Here is a 16,819-nt window from a genome sequence, read left to right on the forward strand (position 1 = left end):
TCTTTCTAGTTATAGGTTCAATTAAAGGAAATTTTAGGTAATAAAGGCAGAGTAGAAGATAGAAAGACTGGTTCTCTATTAATTATAAAAGAAAAACGTTGGATTTTAGTATATTATGGTGGTAGTTCCACAAAATAGGGAAAGGGTTATGAAGAACATATAGAAATATATATTTGAATATGAAGTAGTCGGTATATTATTTAGACATTAGTGAAAATGAAACAAAAGTTTTTAATATTCACTCTAATGAAGATGATCTCTATATAGAATGAAAGCTAAATTTCTCTGTTACAATTTGTTTCTTTTTGAATAGATAGACATTATTTGTTGCGGTAGAAAATTGAACAGAAAGATTTCTTCTTTCATGGAGTTGAAATATTTTTAGGGATCTTAGGGGAAATTGGAGTGGGAATTGGGTTTTCCTGGGTTTTCTTAGGGTTTATTGGGTTTTGCTGGGGTTCACCTGGGGTTTATTGGGTTTTCTTGGGGTTTTCCTGGGGTTTATTGGGTTTTCTTGGGGTTTTCCTGGGATTTATTGGATTTTGCTGGGGTTTATTGGGTTTTCTTAGGGTTTTCTTGGGGTTTTCTGGGTTCTGTTGGGTTAGACCCATATTAATTCTCATTACTTAGCCAATCAATAGCTATTAGACTATATTTCTTTTGTTCTAACTCCCTTTTCTATCTACCTTATACAGTGTCTAATATTGTAAGTCTTTCTCCCCCTTACCTTTTACTACCTATGGTCATCCTTAATAACCCATCATGTCTCAAAGCCAGCATTCTGACTTTCAATCGTCTATCTATAATGGAGATCTAGATAATCTCTCATACCTTATACCATCTATTCAAGCAGCAATACCTTCTGGTAGCTAAGCTATATCTGAATTTCACCACGAATTCTTTCCACCAGATCTTCCTCTTCCTCAAAATCCTCCCTCTTTTACCTGCGTCGGGCCAGATCGGAGAAAAAACTACTTCCTTTATGATATGTCGAATCATACTGAGTGGGTTGATTGGTGGTTACAAACTGATTATGGGAGCAAAAGTAAGATTCATTGGGATTCTGGCCGCCACTCTGAAATTTGGAGCAGCTTCCACCAAGTTGCTCAAATTACAGATGGGGCACCAAGTGTTATGTGCAAGCGCTGTGGGAGGGTCTTAAAACACCCTTATTCTGTTCGACCAGGCAGCGATAAGGGCTACCAGGGCACATCGACTATGGCGAAACACTTAAAAACTACAGATCAAAGGGCCGTAGCAGGAAGACGGGATACTGAGATCACAGGGTTTCTCAAGAAAGGAGTAAGTTCTTAAGAGATAAGTTTTTGTGCACAAAAGATCAAACTAACACTTTAATTAACTAGCAACAAATACCAACGACCATCCCATTCTTAGAATCAGACTGGTATGATGAGATCCTACAATTTCTCACCCTTAACCGTCTCCCTTTCAGTCTTATCGAGCACCCAACCTTCGCTAGCCTTATCCATAAGGCTCGCTCTGCACCCGTACCTCCACGAATCCCATCCGCCAATATAGTCCGCCGGCGACTAAAGGATAGGGTTACAGATCGCCAAAAGACAATCCTTCGACTCCTACCACCAAATACAAAGATGTCAATTGCACTTGATTGTTGGACTTCTCCGTTTGGACAGGCATTTATGGCTATAACTGGCTATTTTATTGATGCAGAATGGATCTTTCGAGAGGTGCTTCTTGGTTTCAAACCACTTTCTGGTTCACACTCTGGTATAAATCTCAGTACTGTTCTTCTTGAAACATTACTGGAATATGGTATTACAGACCGGATATTCGGATTAACAACCGATAACGCATCAAATAATAAGACCATGGTTAATGCTCTTCAGCAAGCTTTACCAGAGAATATCAACATTATCCGAACACCCTGCCTTGCTCATGTGATCCAGCTCAGTCTTAACCAGCTTCTCGATCGTTTAAGGGCAGTTCCTTTGAATGATACTCCTCAGACAAAGTGGACAGATAAGCAATCAAAATTAGCCCAGGCTAATGCGAAGCGTGAGAAGCGTGGTATTGCGTCGACCTTAAATAAGGTCCGCTACCTTGCGATATATATCCATGTAAGCCCTCAACGCCGTGATACATTCAACAGCCTTCAGACTAAAGAGCCAAAGGTCATCCCAATACAAGATGTCAAGACTCGATGGAATTCAACATTTTTGATGCTTCGTCGGGCAAAGCGACTTCGTGCTATCTTTCCACCCTTCTGTGCTGAGTATAGCTGTGAAGAAATGCTACTAGATGATGAGGAGTGGCGTCAAATTGACTACCTTATCACTATTACTCAGCCATTCTTTGAGTATACTACTGAACTTTCAAAGACCCGAGATATCATAACACACCTGGTTTTTAAAGTCTATAACGCGCTATTCGACCATCTTGAAAATTCAATACGGCAGCTTCAGCGGAAGCGTGTTCTATGGAAAAAGCATATGCTTAAGTCTCTCCAAGCTGGCCGATTAAAGCTTGATGAGTACTACTCACAGACGGATAATATTCGGGGATCTATCTATGCAATTGGTACCATGCTAGCCCCTGATAACCGGTTCCAATTTTTCAAATCAGATGATTGGGATAAGGAGTGGTAGGAAAAATACAGAAATGCATTCCAAGCAGCTCTTATTCCTTACTAACGCCAGCTCTCCACTGTTTCAGGCATAGCTAGCTCTTATTCTACACCAAAGCCGAGTTTAAGGCTTAATAAGATGCTAAGTGGTAATAAATCGCAGATAAAGCCAGTTAGAGACGAAGTAACACAATACCTTGATGGCGGTTCGTTGAAATATCCTAATCTATTCTATTCTCTTCTATTTACTAATCATCTTAGATCCTATTGATGCTGAGCCTCTTCCATTCTGGAGAGAGAATCAAGGGCATTTCCCAACAATCGCTGCACTTGCACAGGATGTTCTATCTATTCCGGCAACTGGTGCCGGTGTAGAGCGACTTTTTAATACTGCCTGGGATATCTGCCACTATCGCCGTGGTCGTATGAAGTCAGAAACGATTGAAGAGCTGATGATGTTTCTTTGCACTTCAAGGTTTGACCTTGAAGAGCAACAAAGGAAGGAAGTAGAGAAATACTTCTTATTAGATGAAATTGAAGCTGCAAGGGAAGAAAATGATGAGAGACTAGATGAAGTTGAGATAGATCCTATTAGTGATACTGAGGAGTAAGCAGTAGAGGGTGAAGACTCTGAAGACTCTGAAGAGGAAGAGGAAGAGGAAGAGAAGGAGGATAGGGATAGGGATAGGGATAGGGATAGGGATAGGGATAGGGATAGGGATAGGGATAGGGATAGGGATAGGGATAGGGATAGGGATAGGGATAGGGATAGGGATAGGGATGAGGATAAGGATGAGGATAATGCCCTACCACCAATGGGTATGAATACGCAGCTACGGGTATCAGGGAGAAAGCGGAAAAGTAGAGAGGATGATGGATTTGAGCACTACTAGTTTTATTAAGTTTTTAAGCGAATGAATATGATCTTTTTACCGTGATTAGTATGGTTACTGTCGAAAGTTGTAAGGGAAATACGCAATGTTACAGCTTTAAAACGCATAAATAATGTACATGCCCAGACTTGGCATGTTTATAATGTTTTGACCTTTTTGGGGCCCCATTGGGGCCCCATATATTGGGTTGGGTCCGAGGGCTAGACCCAAAACCCAGGCTGGGGTCGAAGGTTGGACCCAAAACCCAACCCAAAGTGCGGTTGGGTGGGGTTGGGTTTGGGGTCTATTGGGTTTTGTAGAAGCCTAGTCACAGCCATGCGACCCTTTATCCGACGATACTTCCCCTATCTCCTTGGTCTATCCTCCGCCGGCGGATACTATGGATCGAATTCTCGAAAACAAGCACACCCTTTGAGCTTCCTCCCTCGAGGAGAGCAACCCGACTACTCGAACCGCGATCATCACTACTCTGCCGCACTCACAGCATCGCGAAATGCACCCGATAATGATAGCGAGGAACATATATTATTTTCGAAAAATGCCGCGCTAAAGGGGGTGGATGGCATCATGCGGACGGTGGAGTTTGATATAGAGGACACGTCTACTGAGGTGCGGTAAAATAAGCTGATAGTCACTTTGTTGGAGCACCTGTATTTATGGTATTGTCCTGTCACCCTGATACGCACTACTCATGCATTAGGGTTAGACCTGTATCTATAGTATTGGGTCGTGACCCACAGAACTCCACAACAATACAACTGAGATACACATGCAACAACACACTTAATTAGCTTCTATTTAAGGCGCAGAAATTTTATTGGAATGTAAATATGACGAATAATCATAATAGAAAATATGAAGATGAGCGATCCTATGAATTAGATATTATTAATTCATTCGATAGAGTTGTATGCATAGAGTGGATCATGAATGGCTAAGGATGAATTAGAGCCCCTGACTCGGTTCCTTGATCATTGGCGGGTGGCGGGTGGTGGGTGGCGCTCGCAATAACACGATGTAATCGAAGTATGATCTTAGCTTTTTTTATCCGCATTCCAAAGCGAGTCATAGAACTATACAGCTTTCTCTGGTTTCCGATACCCGTCAACTCGCATAACAGCCAGTTGAGGTTCTGCGTGCCTGTAGGCTTCTCCAGGACCCAACTTTAGACCCAATCTTGGCAATGCCAAGCACCAAAGAACCCGATCTGGACCCAATTTTTGTTATAAAGTGACCTTTTTAGGAAAGTCTTGGAATTTCAATGCATTTTCATGTAGAAAGTTGGATCCTAGATTCAAAATCATTGGGCAAGATTTGGAGAAGTCTACGTGCCTGCGGATCTACTCCCCGCTATGTCCCGCTAAGTGGATAATGCCCACGGCGCTTAATATTTCAATACCTCAACTCTTGGTTTCAATTCTTCCTCTACATGGTGCCTGGTTATTTTGCTTGACTCATATTCAACCATACTTACATCATGGGTATTTCATCTTTTCTGTTGCAGGCTAGAAGCACGATAGTTGTCGCGGCTCGCTACAGGGCTCTGCAGTAATCGTTCGCTAGACCCATGTTTACAAGTAAGGCTCAGAGCTTCCGGTCAAACTCTGAGATCATGGCTCTGGGTTGTTCTTTTCTTCATGTTTGTTCGGGAGCTGGCTCGGGGTCTGAGGGCGCTTATTATTGCTAATGCTGAGTTTGCTGTTTGTGGTGGCGGCCATATGAGCACTCTGGTAAGCTTTGCGCTAAATAAAGTACGAATAGCATTAGTTCGGCACTTTATAGGGCTCTAAAAACACCGAAGGCGGTGTTTTAGTTGGTATATGGACGTTAACTGATTTGCAGTTGAGTCACGGTAAGTAGCTTATGTCAGTCGGTCCTACTTACCACCGGTAAGCCTTTACTTATTTCACGCCCTTTTGAACAAGGAATTGACAATAATAGAGGAAGAAAATATACTCATACCTTGCCAACTAAGACTTGACTGATGCAGGTGGCCATCTTGGCCCATTAATCACTGCCGCCGTCCCAATACCCCCTTCGAACCCGCTTCCGTCGGTAAATATGGATAGCTTCAGCCAGTCGATGAGATCTCCGTGTAAGGTAAATGCCTGTTCACAATATTATATAATCATTCGCGATAGCGTGGGTGATGGCGCTCTGACGTATGCCTTTCGACTCTCCCGCCTGCCGGCCAAAGCATTTAGGGGAGCCGTTAAGTATCCGCCTTCCAACCAGAATTGCGTCTCCATTGGTTCCCACGCTTCGTATAATTTGTGACCAGATCCTTTGCTGTTTTATCAGGAAGGCATGGCGTATTTTGGGCCTGTACGGAGTCGGAGCGCTGTATCTTTCACCATTCGGTCCATCCGGATGCTAACCGGGGCAGGTACAGTTCCACGTTTAGCGCTTCTGCAGCAGTGATTTTACAGGACCTGCCACCAGGCACGCCGCAAGTTTTGGCACTGCCACGAATTTCTGAATAACCACTTTAACTTTGCCTTTGTCACGCAGTGGTGATCCCCCTGGGACTCCATAGAGCATCTGGGGGGTGACCATTGCCTGGTAGATTCTCCGCATCGTCATGAGTGAAGCACTCCACGTTGATTCAGCTAAGCTCCAGGGCGCTTGGATGAACGCATTTACTTTTATAAGCGCTTTGTCGTGGTTGCAGGTCAAGGTTAGTCGCGAATCTCAACTGAAGCCGAGGTAGTGTTCTGCCAAATTGGTATTTGGCCGAATAAGGTGTTGGTTGATTCACCTCTTGCATGAACTGTTGGCTGAAGTGTACCTGGTCAATATTCTTTGCATTAGAGACTGATGCATGTCTTAGTGTCCATTTCGCTGCTATTTTGCATATTTTTTCAAGTTTTTTTGACATCATCATTGATGTCTCTATCCACGACGATGAAGCCTACATCGTCTACTCATCCATATGCTGTTGCCACCCTTGGTATCGATACTGCGTCTTGGATGAAATCTGCGTATGAAAATGGGTAGAGAATCGGTGAGATCATTGACTCCTGTGGTATGCCTGTAGGCGTGAGTATGCTCTCGGAGATGCCCTCTGGTATACGTGTGCTTCGTCCTGTGAGAAGCGCATTGATCCATGAGATAAGCGTACCTACCCTACGTTTTCGCAGATTATGAAATAGTCGGTCGTGAGAGACGTTATCGTACGCTCCAGAGGCGTCCAGCATGAGCATGGAAGCTTTGGCCTCCTTCCTCCATGCCGTGTAGATCGTATACACAAATTCAATTGGATCGCATGGCCTGTGAAGATGCCCTTTCGACTACCGAGGTGCCCTTAGAGTAGTAGCCCTTGCGTTTCTGCCGCGTGCGAGATACGCCTGGCGACCACTGATTCTAAAATTTCGCTACATTATCTAGCAGGGCGACTGACCGATACGACTTTGCTTCACAATGTTGCTGGATATCACGGTCACCTGCCTTACGGAGGACTAGAGTGATAGACCGCTGAAAGTTTGTTGGGTTACATCCATTTCGTGCGCATTCGTTGGATACATGTTGTAAGGTATCCAGGGCCCCTGGTACTTCAATCGCCTTGTCCCATAATTAGTTCGGAATCGCATCATCTTCAGGTGCCTTCACTGCGGGCGCGCCTTTTCGAGTTCATTCTTGGTGATATTCGGGAAATCGACGCTTTATATATAGGTAATAGAATACAATTATATCGCTGGGATCTGCTGGTGGTGGTTACGGAAAGAATGCCTCTTGAAGGCCAGCTGCTGCGCACTCCTCGTATGCCCTGAGTGATTACAAGGCCATTTTGCTAAGCGCCAGAGTCTTTTTGGCCATTCTTCGATCACCTTCTGTACTCGCTTTCGGTGCACTCTCTGCATGGCTTCCTTTGCAACTCTGGAGTTCTGGTCTTGGGCTATATTGTATAGAATGCGGTCGCGGCCGTGTTCGTCCTTAGTAGCTTTGAATTTCCGTCAGAGCTTCTATGCCTTTTTGACAGCTCCCTTACATTCCTTAGAGAAGCTCTAAGCCGTGCTCTACGGAATTTCGTGAACACCTTTTCGTCTAAGCCAGCCACAGCCTCGAACCGATTCAGAAAGATATTACAACCCCGCTACAGCGCCTCAAGAAGCACCCCCTAGCTCATAGTATCCGGGTGCGTGACCTGGAGCCGATCAAGTCGTACGCGGTTTCTCCGTGGTGGCAGCCGCCAAAAGTATGGATAGCCGCAAATAAGACCTTGATTACACAATACAAAGCTTTCTTTTTGGCTGCAGTATCACAAGTGCCGTATGTCGCAATTGCTTACACTAACTGCATTAAACTTGATAACCCCCCGGGTGCAGGTACCGTCGCCCTGACCTCCATAGGGAGAGAAGTGATGGTGCTACACCCAACCGATTCCGATCTACGCTCTGCCTACCTACCAGTCTACTTCTCATATTGTTAGCATTAGTTCGACTTTGTGGTATAGTTGTTGTGGCTGATCTATAGCGCCCCGCTGGATAATCGGGCCAAAAGCCTGACAGAACCATGAATGAATACAAAGGAAAAAGTCTTAGGCAGGCCAAATACGTTGCTTCAGCTTCGTTAAGAGAGGCATCTCAATACCTTGACACATGTGCATGGGTAGTGGTCTGGCTGGTAGCCTAGGTCGTCCGCACGCATGGTGCCTTACACCAGGTGCTCCATTAACGTCTCACTAAACGTGAATTCGACTACTGACGATTGCTCTCCCCCGTACCATGTCGCTTCTAATGCCCTCTTTTGTAATAGAATTAAGCTTGAGTTCATCCATCATGATCAGCACATTCTCTGCCTCTCGATCAGCTGTGACATCTGGGTCGCCCCACAGCGGGTGGTGCATGTTTAAATCCCTCACGAACATATACTCCGCGCCCCGAAGCTCCGATCATAGCTTGTAAACCGTGCCTGTGCCCGGTCGATAGCAGATGTTATGGATAAATATACATGTATTCATCCACTCGGGTTGGGGTGGCACTTTGGGAGAATAGCAGCGGATAGTCTCTATCAATATTCTGGAATGGCCACCTCTAAAGTCTATCTCCTTGTTGATAAAAAAGCAAACTCCATTCTACTCTCCTGGTTACTGGCTTTGCTTTGGGAATGGCAGCTAAAATGAGGCCGTAGCCGATTGGTGGGTTGTATTAGTGTTGTCGTTTTTGCAGGGCTCCTGGACAGCGATCACGTCCGCTTTACGCACACCCTTATCGCGGATGAAAGACGCCATCAACGGCCAAGATTTGCATACATTGTTTTGGATGATCTCGAACGCACTCATGCTCATGAGGGATCGATCTCGCTTTTCGGCTCTCTAACGTCGGACTTTTCTGAGGAATCGTGCCATTGCTCCTGCGCCGTTTCTACTTCTTCAGCTCCGTGGGCTTAATAGATAACCACTGCCGCCCTTGACTTACTTTGTAAGCCCCGGGTGACGATGGGGGATCGTGGCAGCCATTGCATTTCTTCTGGTCAAACAAATCGCTCTGGTTCTGGTTCAGGGCTGTCCATGCCGGTTATAATCGCAAACGTGGCGTCACCTCATCTTGCATTTTTCCCGTACGCTGTTTCTTTGATGTAATGTGCTCTCTTGTCTTGGTGGTTCTTGGTAGGAGATGCAACAGAAAACCGAGCGAGACCGGGTAGAAGTTAAGGCTGTGCTATGTACCTGACTCTAGGCCTGACCCTGGGCTGGTGTGTTTTCATTAGTTAATTATCTTGGAGTTATTCTTGGAGTTCCGTGGGAGTCCTCGCTTCTGCGTGGACTGGATATGGGTTCTGAGTAGTCTGTGCCAAAACCCGCAAATGGGTAGGTCAAGCCAACCCATCTTTGCATAAATTTTTGACACTATACTTAAATAGGATGGATAAATCCAATTTTTTATATGATAAACCATTTTTATGTATAGTTATATACACAAAGTTTTATGTTTGTCCTGTTTGACTACCCATTGGGTAACCCGCAAACCCGCGCGGGTTTCCCATAAGATCCCGCAACCCGCATGCGGGTTGAACAGACCGACCCATTTCCCTACCCATAAAGGATGGGGTGGGTTTGGGTGCTGGTTCTTGCGGGTTATGGTATAGCCTAGTTCCGAGGGTATTCGGCCGAATGTCGCCCCTGCCGTCTCCGCCGCCGCTGCTGCTACTGCATTTAGTACCGTCGCTGGCGTTACCATTGCCTCCTTTCAGAAGTGGAGTGGTAGGCACTTTGATGATGATGAGAATGATGATAATAATGATTTTGTTATTGTTATTGTTGCTGACTTGATGCCTGTTAGTCGTTGACCCAGCTTGGCTATATCCTGGTCAATCTTATTCAGTATTGAAGGACCTTCGCCATGCCGGCCAGTCGCGTCACAACGTTGGGGGCTCTGGGCGCTTAGGCGTAGTCACAGGCATTTAGGACGAGTTCATCCGTGCCCGGGGTCTCAGCTTCAATATACTCAAGCACTCTCTTGGCAGCGAGGGCAGTATCTTTCATGGTTTGGAGCTGACCTCACCCGTGATGGCCTGGGCCACTTGGCGCGTAAATGTTTTGATTTTCCACTAGTGCCTAGACTGGACTCAAAATCACGGTTCGGCTGCGCTACCCCTACGGCTGCCATCTCATCCTTGAGATTGTGATCAAACATTAGTCGCTGAAGTAATTATATAAATGAACTAGGGCCTATGGTTGGCGAGAAATTCAGAAAAATACTACACGCTAAGAGGTAGTTGTCACTGAGCTGGAACTGGTTAGTTATCTAGTGCTGGTCACGACCAAAGACCCCGATTATTACTCACAAGTGGAGCACTATCCTGAACCCTCTTTACCCTGATCTAAATCCTTCTGGGCCCGTCAAGTGGTGACGTGAGGCCAACAGAGAAACAATACCGAGCCATGATGCCTCTTTGAAGGGACAAATCAGGAAGCAATACAAGTCGGATTTCTCACTATCACACAGGTGCACAGCTTCACTTAATTCAACAAAATGTGTCGTTCCAGACCTATCGCGAGGAATCTTTTGAGTAAAATCATCAGTCCCTAATGTCAAATTATATTCGAGGTTAGTTGCTAAATCGCCTAGCAGGAAGATGAAAATGCAACGGAAGAGCTGGGAAGTCTCTACTAGAAGTAGAAGACTAGTTTAGAAAAGAGAGCATTAGAAGTCATACCTGAGAGAGGAAGAAGATCTGAGTCCTCAAAGCCCCGTAGCGGATCCGCTGGTAAGTGGTCCTGCCGCCTTGCTTGGTCCTCTATTTGAATTGCAACGGAGACCAATGCCTTGGTGATAGAAATATGCATAAGCATAATGCGAAAGATTGACAGTTGAAAGCGCTCCACGACATAATAGGCTAGCTCCGCCAAGCCTGGAGTTTCGTCAACCAGCTTTATGCTCAAGACATCAAGAGCTTGATCAACCACCATTTCAGTCACTGAGCTTCAGAAATGAGCAACTCGAGTGTTTTGTGCATTATCCTCGGAAAGGCAGAAATGGTTAGAGCGGCGTATCTAGCGGTCCATGATACAAGAAGTAAAATAGTAGACTACCCATGACTTTGGATGATTGGATCTTGATATCCGAGAGACAAAGCAACAGATATCTAATTTACTTTTTTGTACTTAACGATACTAAATTTAATATAATGAAACAATGCCTTCCAGAACCTCGCGAACTCTTTGCCACACTCTTTATCGTTTTTTATATTAAGCATGGTCATTCCTATCACATAAAAAAGGCCATCGACATCCTCAGCACACCCCGGTCTACTCCAAGCATAGGCAGGGAGTGATTGCTTGCACCTTGGAGTCTAAGACTCCAGGATCAGGCAGTTTTCTTGGCCTTTAGATTGGCCACGGGGAACATAGGCAACTTGAAAGGGATAGCTACAGCTGCCATGAGCCCATCCAAGATGATATACCAGGCGATCATACTAGATACGAAGAATAGTGCTCCACTTGCCTATTTTTGATTAGTAATGTATAAAAGCGTAAAGGGGCGCCATATTTTCTCACCTCCTGACATCTGGTGGCTGAAGCGGTCTCCAATGAGGCCAATTGCCAGAAAGCAGCAGCTAGAAGCTCCATACCAAGGGTCAAGCAGAGGAAAAGCAACATGTAGACAAGGTTTGTCCTCACGCTGACCAAGAAGAAGAAGAATGAGAGAATACCGACATAAAGCGGATAAAAGGCTACAATACTTATTAGTAAATTGTTGTTAAGTGTCTGGGAAAGTCACTTACCAAAGGCGCGGTGGAACCCTGGATTTGCCGGATTGGACGGTTCGTATGCTGCTGCTGCATTGAAGTATGGAGTTAAAGTGGCGGCAAAAGAGAGATAGAAGCTTCCTTTTCGAATAATCCAATGTTAATTTCACCTCTTTCACCTAGACGTGCTGTAAAGAGAGAAAGGGAGATTCTCTTACCATAGGTGCCAAAGACAAGATACACAAAGGTGTTGCCCAAGATAAATTCCAGAATGCAGGAGATAATAAGCAACAGCCCACCGGAAAACCAGAAAACTCCCCTATAAAATGTTACTTTCATCTATCATCGAACGAGAGAGGGTTCACGTACACTATCGCAGCACCACCTCCTCCTGCGTCTCGCCATCCCATCATCTCCGCCGATAGAGGCCCCAACCCCAAGAAGAGGCCAATAAATCCTCTTTTGTGTGCACGAGTCAGCAAATGTTTATAATCTTAGTTAGAGGAAAGAGGAAGTCACAAGACAGTGGGGCTACCTCCGAGCCAGTTCGGACGTCGATATTCAGGTACAGGAGCTTTCTCGGCCATAGCAGCAGCGGCTAATCTGGCGCCATAGTTTGGCACCGTTGGGGCTTCAATGTCCTCCATCGTCGAGCGAGATTCTTCTGGTCGAGAATCTTCGGGTCAATTTGAAAGGGAAGAGAACCGGTACTTATAAGTAGAAAATAACACCCGAAAATATTCTCTTGATCTTCGATACACTGCGAAGGAAGGGTTTTATCCACTCTCGTGACAGATTTTTATCCGGCTACAGTGCTCCGGTTGAGATCATAATCTGCTGTACTATCGATTAAATACTAGCGCAAAGCTCTACATAGTCTAACATGCCGGAGTTCGGATTCATCAGCCCCTAGTCCACTTGTCGATTATCACTGAGCCAATCAACAAGCTCTCGGTGCGAATCTTTTCTAATTGGGCAAATTTATCAGTTACCGCAGTGGGGCTACAAAGGCAAGCTTTTCCGACGTTGCGGTATTTACTGTACCGTTGGTAGTATACTGCAAAGTAAAAGTACAAAAGTATTTGCACGCAATCGCTCCACATTTGGCAGGAAGGGGTGCAAATACTTTCCTCCAGTCACTGTGCCTACTGAGCCGGTCAGAGTGGTGAGATTTCCCAACAGTCTGGGCAGAACTCGGGCTGGGAGCATCCGTCTATCCCAGAACTAAGAATTGACCATCAAACTTTGTTTACATGTATATTTTGTACCAGTATTGTAAAGACCGTAGTCCTATCCCGTGTGCACCAAATAAGTTTCACCGGTTATCGATCAGATTTTTCGGAAGTAGATCAAGTCCCGAACTTTACTCGTGTTGCTCCTCGTCCGATTGGTCAATCAGTGCCGCCCCCGGCAGATCTTCCCTAGCGCCTGTAACCCTCCGCGTCTACCTAATTTGGCCACTAGCACCCTTCTAGGTCTGATCCTCTTAGGTGCATCGGCATCTTCATCCGAACATACTACTCGCACGGCACAGATGGCGAATTTACAGTCCACCCGATGTCTTATTCTAGAAATGCCGTATCTTCCGAGTCATATTGCCTTAGCAAAAGAAGAAAAGCTATTTAAGAAACTATATACGTCCGCCTTTATTACCCTTCTGTCTATCACCACAGTACTCTAATCTTCAACTCTTCTTAGAGCAACAAGACTTTAAAGACTTTAACCTTTTTCTTCTATCAAATACCACCATCTCGATTCAAAATGCTCGGAAAGATCGCACTCGAGGAGGCCTATGAGCGCACCGGCCTAGAGAAGAAGTCTATCCGCGAGGCTAAGCTCTATATCGCTCCTACCGACCGTGAGCGCTATATGCGCCAGATTAGTGACATCAACGGCGAGCGTGTCACCCTTTCCAACGCCCACGGCATCGGTTATACCGTTGTCTCTCTGACTGTCCCTGGTATCCAGGGCATTGCCGACCCGGCGGAGGCTGAGCGCATCGCTACTGAGACCAACAACTGGGTTGCCGAGCAGATTAAGGAGAAGCGGGACCGTATGGGTGCCTTCGCCTGTCTCTCCATGCACGACCCCGTCCAGGCCGGTCAGGAACTCCGCCGCTGTGTTAAGGAGCTCGGCTTCCACGGCGCCCTTCTCTGTAACTTCCAGCACGCTGGCCCAGATGGCGAGACCTACCTGTTCTACGATCAGCCCGAGTACGATCCCTTCTGGAAGGTTCTTTGCGAGTTGGATGTCCCTCTCTATATCCACCCTGCCGCTCCTACCGGCGTGATCTACGAGAAGCTCTACGCCCAGCGCCCTTACCTTCTGGGCCCTCCTCTCTCCTTTGCCAACGACGTGTCCCTTCACATTCTAGGATTGATCAGTAACGGTGTCTTCGATCGATTCCCGAAGGCGAAGGTCATCATTGGACACCAGGGTGAACATATTCCCTACGACTTCTGGCGTATCAACCACTGGTTCGAGGATGTCAAGAAGCCTATCTCTAAAGAAGAGAACGGTGTTATGTGCAAGAAGACTATCTACGACTACTTTAAGAACAACATCTGGATCACCACCAGTGGACACTTCTCTACTTCTACTCTGAAGTACGTGGTTAGTGAAATCGGTGCCGATCGCCTCCTCTTCAGCGTGGACTACCCCTACGAGACCATCGAGGATGCCTGTGGCTGGTGGGACAATGATGCCAAGGCCATTGCTGAGGCTGTCGGTGGCGTGGAGAACTACCGCCGCATTGGTCGTGATAACGCAAAGCGCCTGCTCAAGCTTGGCAAGTTCCACGACTCTGAGGCGCCTGTCTCTCTGTAGAGCAAAGGTCTGATAATCTCTCTATACGCATGCGGCATAGATTGTTTTGAGACCGGGACGAGGGAGACTTTTGATGCCTATATGCAAGAATGTATGTGAACTCGAACCATTTTTAGAATACACTATTTTTGGAAATCTGTCAGAACATGATTTTCTTTTTTGTATTCATGGTCCAGTCAGGCTTCTGGCCCGATTTGCCAGTAGGGCACTGTAGGATAGCAGGAACAACTATATCACAGTGTGGAAATAACGCTTATCAGATGCAGCTGTAGGCTGTGTGGTAGGCAGATGGGGCAAAGGGAGTAGGTTAAAACAAAGTGGTGGGTGGGGGAAGACAAATCAATCACACAGGTCTGCCAAGACTAGGGATGTTGTAATTACGAAATTGGCCAACTCATTACGAAATCTTGAAATTTCATTTCATTTTCTCGTTTCAATTACATTTCAAGGGGCTGGCGCCTGCTGAGTCATCAGAAGCGGTAACCTATTATAGCCAATAATGGCCTATACTTCATTTTTCTGCCAGTCTTCATCAAGTATGCTGTAGCTCGTGGCAACAGGTGGAAGAATATATATCTTTGGCTTGTTTAGAATACTCTCAAGGTCTCACCCCTTCCTAGCACCCTCACCTTCGAAATGGCTCCTAATCATCCTTGCGGAAAGGTTTCCTACTCAGAGCTCGAGCTTCAGAGATGCTTCAAAATCATACAGGGTGATAAAAAGGTAAGAACTAATTCATAAACTTATCCTCTACTCCCCTAATTGCAGCTTCTTCAGGTGCCTCAAGCACAATGTCTTGGATGCTTGAAGACTCGCGCCAAAAATACTACACGCCAGAGTGAGCATGTTAATAAATGCACAAAAGCACAGGCTCTGATGGATCCCAAGACCGCCGCAGAGAAGAAACAGAAATTGCTAAGTTTCTCTACATCTCAGCCAGCCAGAAGCATTGATCAGCTAATCGCTCAGGTCTGTTTCACCGGGGCTAGACCATTCAACCTTTTCGAACAGCAAGAAATGCGAGAACTTATCCATGCGTTAAGCCCGACGTATCAAATTCCTTCCCGCCAACGAGTCGCCGATGACCTGCTGGATGAAGCATATAATGAACTACTAGAGAAGGTTATTAAAGAGTTACGGAGAACTGAGTTCTTAAATGTCACAGTGGATGAGACCACTAACATTAGATCTCAACGGGTGATAGTGATGACTATAACAACGCCGATAAAGTCATGGTTTGTCTACTTGAATGATATGGAAGACAAGACTCTTGATGCTCCTGCTATTAGTGGTTGGATCTTGAATAGTCTCAAATGTCTCCTACTACAACTGGATACAACGATTGACTGGAAAAGAATTAATTCTATCTCGACAGACACATGTTCTGTCATGAAATCGGTCTGGGAGAAGCTAGAGAACACACCAGAGCTCAAACACTGCTTTATGATTCCCTGTGACTCTCACGGCCTACAGTTAATCATGAAGGATATTGTTGATGCTAAGGGTTCGAAGGTTCCACGGGCTGCGGAGGTATTTAAGTCGGCCCTTGAAATAGTCGTCTTCTTCCACCACTCACCACTCGAGTACGCAAGGATGCAAGGAAAGCAGATTGAGAAGTGGGGATATAGGAAGGCTCTTATTGCGTCAGTCATTACAAGATGGGGAACGCAATATAATATGCTCTCCTCGCTCCACGACTGCCAAGAAGCTATCTGTGAGTGGACACTTATCACTCCTGCTACCTCGACTGCTAGGGGGAGGGAGATTATTCGGATAGCGAACTCGCATTCGTTCTGGTGGCAACTAAAGGAGTTGATTAAAATCCTTAAGCCTCTACATGTTGCCCAAAAAGAGTCCGAAGCTCGGAACTCGTCGATTATGGAGGTAACGCAGCGATGGCTAGATCTCCATGAAGATCTACGAACATTGGCTTCCCAAACATCTCTTAAGGACGATTTCTTGTCCTATTTGGATGGCATAGGCTGGCAAAGTCGAATACTACGTCAGCTTGAGCCTATCCACTGGGTAGCCTATCATCTTGATCCCGCTAGAGTCCCTGGGAAAGTTGACCAGAGCTCTCGTAATTATATCGAAGGTGTGCTACGGCCTCTACAGAACAACGACAAAAGCTCTTCCGCTTGGCATGAATTTCTGTCATTCAGGCAGAGAACGGGCACTTTTTATAATGCCTCCTGCTGGAAGGCCCAGAGCCCGTCTCTCTTTTGGCTTGAGGCAGTACGTTATACTATCAACGATTAAAACGAAGGACTTACTTACGATATGCTTATACAGGAGGACTTTGCTC

The 16,819-nt window shown here is 45.8% G+C and overlaps 5 protein-coding genes across 5 annotated transcripts; 4 read left to right on the forward strand and 1 right to left on the reverse strand.

The window, feature by feature from the left end:
- Window positions 1-3,813: 3,813 nt before the first annotated feature.
- Window positions 3,814-4,116, forward strand: N7520_010247 (uncharacterized protein; the record flags this gene model as incomplete). The annotated part of the gene is made up of 1 exon (XM_057144180.1): window positions 3,814-4,116. One exon carries the CDS (start codon window positions 3,814-3,816, stop codon window positions 4,114-4,116), a length of 303 nt encoding a protein of 100 aa, XP_056989934.1.
- Window positions 4,117-5,135: 1,019 nt separating this feature from the next.
- N7520_010248 (6-hydroxy-D-nicotine oxidase) lies at window positions 5,136-5,659 on the forward strand (the record flags this gene model as incomplete). Its single annotated transcript, XM_057144181.1, has 3 exons — window positions 5,136-5,228; window positions 5,281-5,350; window positions 5,640-5,659. The coding sequence occupies 3 exons, from the start codon at window positions 5,136-5,138 to the stop codon at window positions 5,657-5,659; spliced, it is 183 nt and encodes a 60-aa protein (XP_056989935.1).
- Window positions 5,660-9,542: 3,883 nt separating this feature from the next.
- Window positions 9,543-9,786, forward strand: N7520_010249 (uncharacterized protein; the record flags this gene model as incomplete). Its single annotated transcript, XM_057144182.1, has 2 exons — window positions 9,543-9,547; window positions 9,591-9,786. The coding sequence occupies 2 exons, from the start codon at window positions 9,543-9,545 to the stop codon at window positions 9,784-9,786; spliced, it is 201 nt and encodes a 66-aa protein (XP_056989936.1).
- Window positions 9,787-11,306: 1,520 nt separating this feature from the next.
- On the reverse strand, window positions 11,307-12,335 carry N7520_010250 (GPR1/FUN34/YaaH-class plasma membrane protein; the record flags this gene model as incomplete). The annotated part of the gene is made up of 6 exons (XM_057144183.1): window positions 11,307-11,444; window positions 11,498-11,673; window positions 11,725-11,829; window positions 11,907-12,007; window positions 12,058-12,147; window positions 12,208-12,335. The coding sequence occupies 6 exons, from the start codon at window positions 12,333-12,335 to the stop codon at window positions 11,307-11,309; spliced, it is 738 nt and encodes a 245-aa protein (XP_056989937.1).
- A 1,114-nt stretch (window positions 12,336-13,449) lies between these two features.
- On the forward strand, window positions 13,450-14,514 carry N7520_010251 (amidohydrolase family protein; the record flags this gene model as incomplete). Its single annotated transcript, XM_057144184.1, has 1 exon — window positions 13,450-14,514. One exon carries the CDS (start codon window positions 13,450-13,452, stop codon window positions 14,512-14,514), a length of 1,065 nt encoding a protein of 354 aa, XP_056989938.1.
- Window positions 14,515-16,819: the final 2,305 nt, after the last annotated feature.

The sequence above is a fragment of the Penicillium odoratum genome (assembly GCF_028828045.1).
Source record: "Penicillium odoratum strain IBT 22623 chromosome Unknown utg000008l_segment0_segment0, whole genome shotgun sequence".
Lineage (NCBI taxonomy): Eukaryota > Fungi > Ascomycota > Eurotiomycetes > Eurotiales > Aspergillaceae > Penicillium > Penicillium odoratum.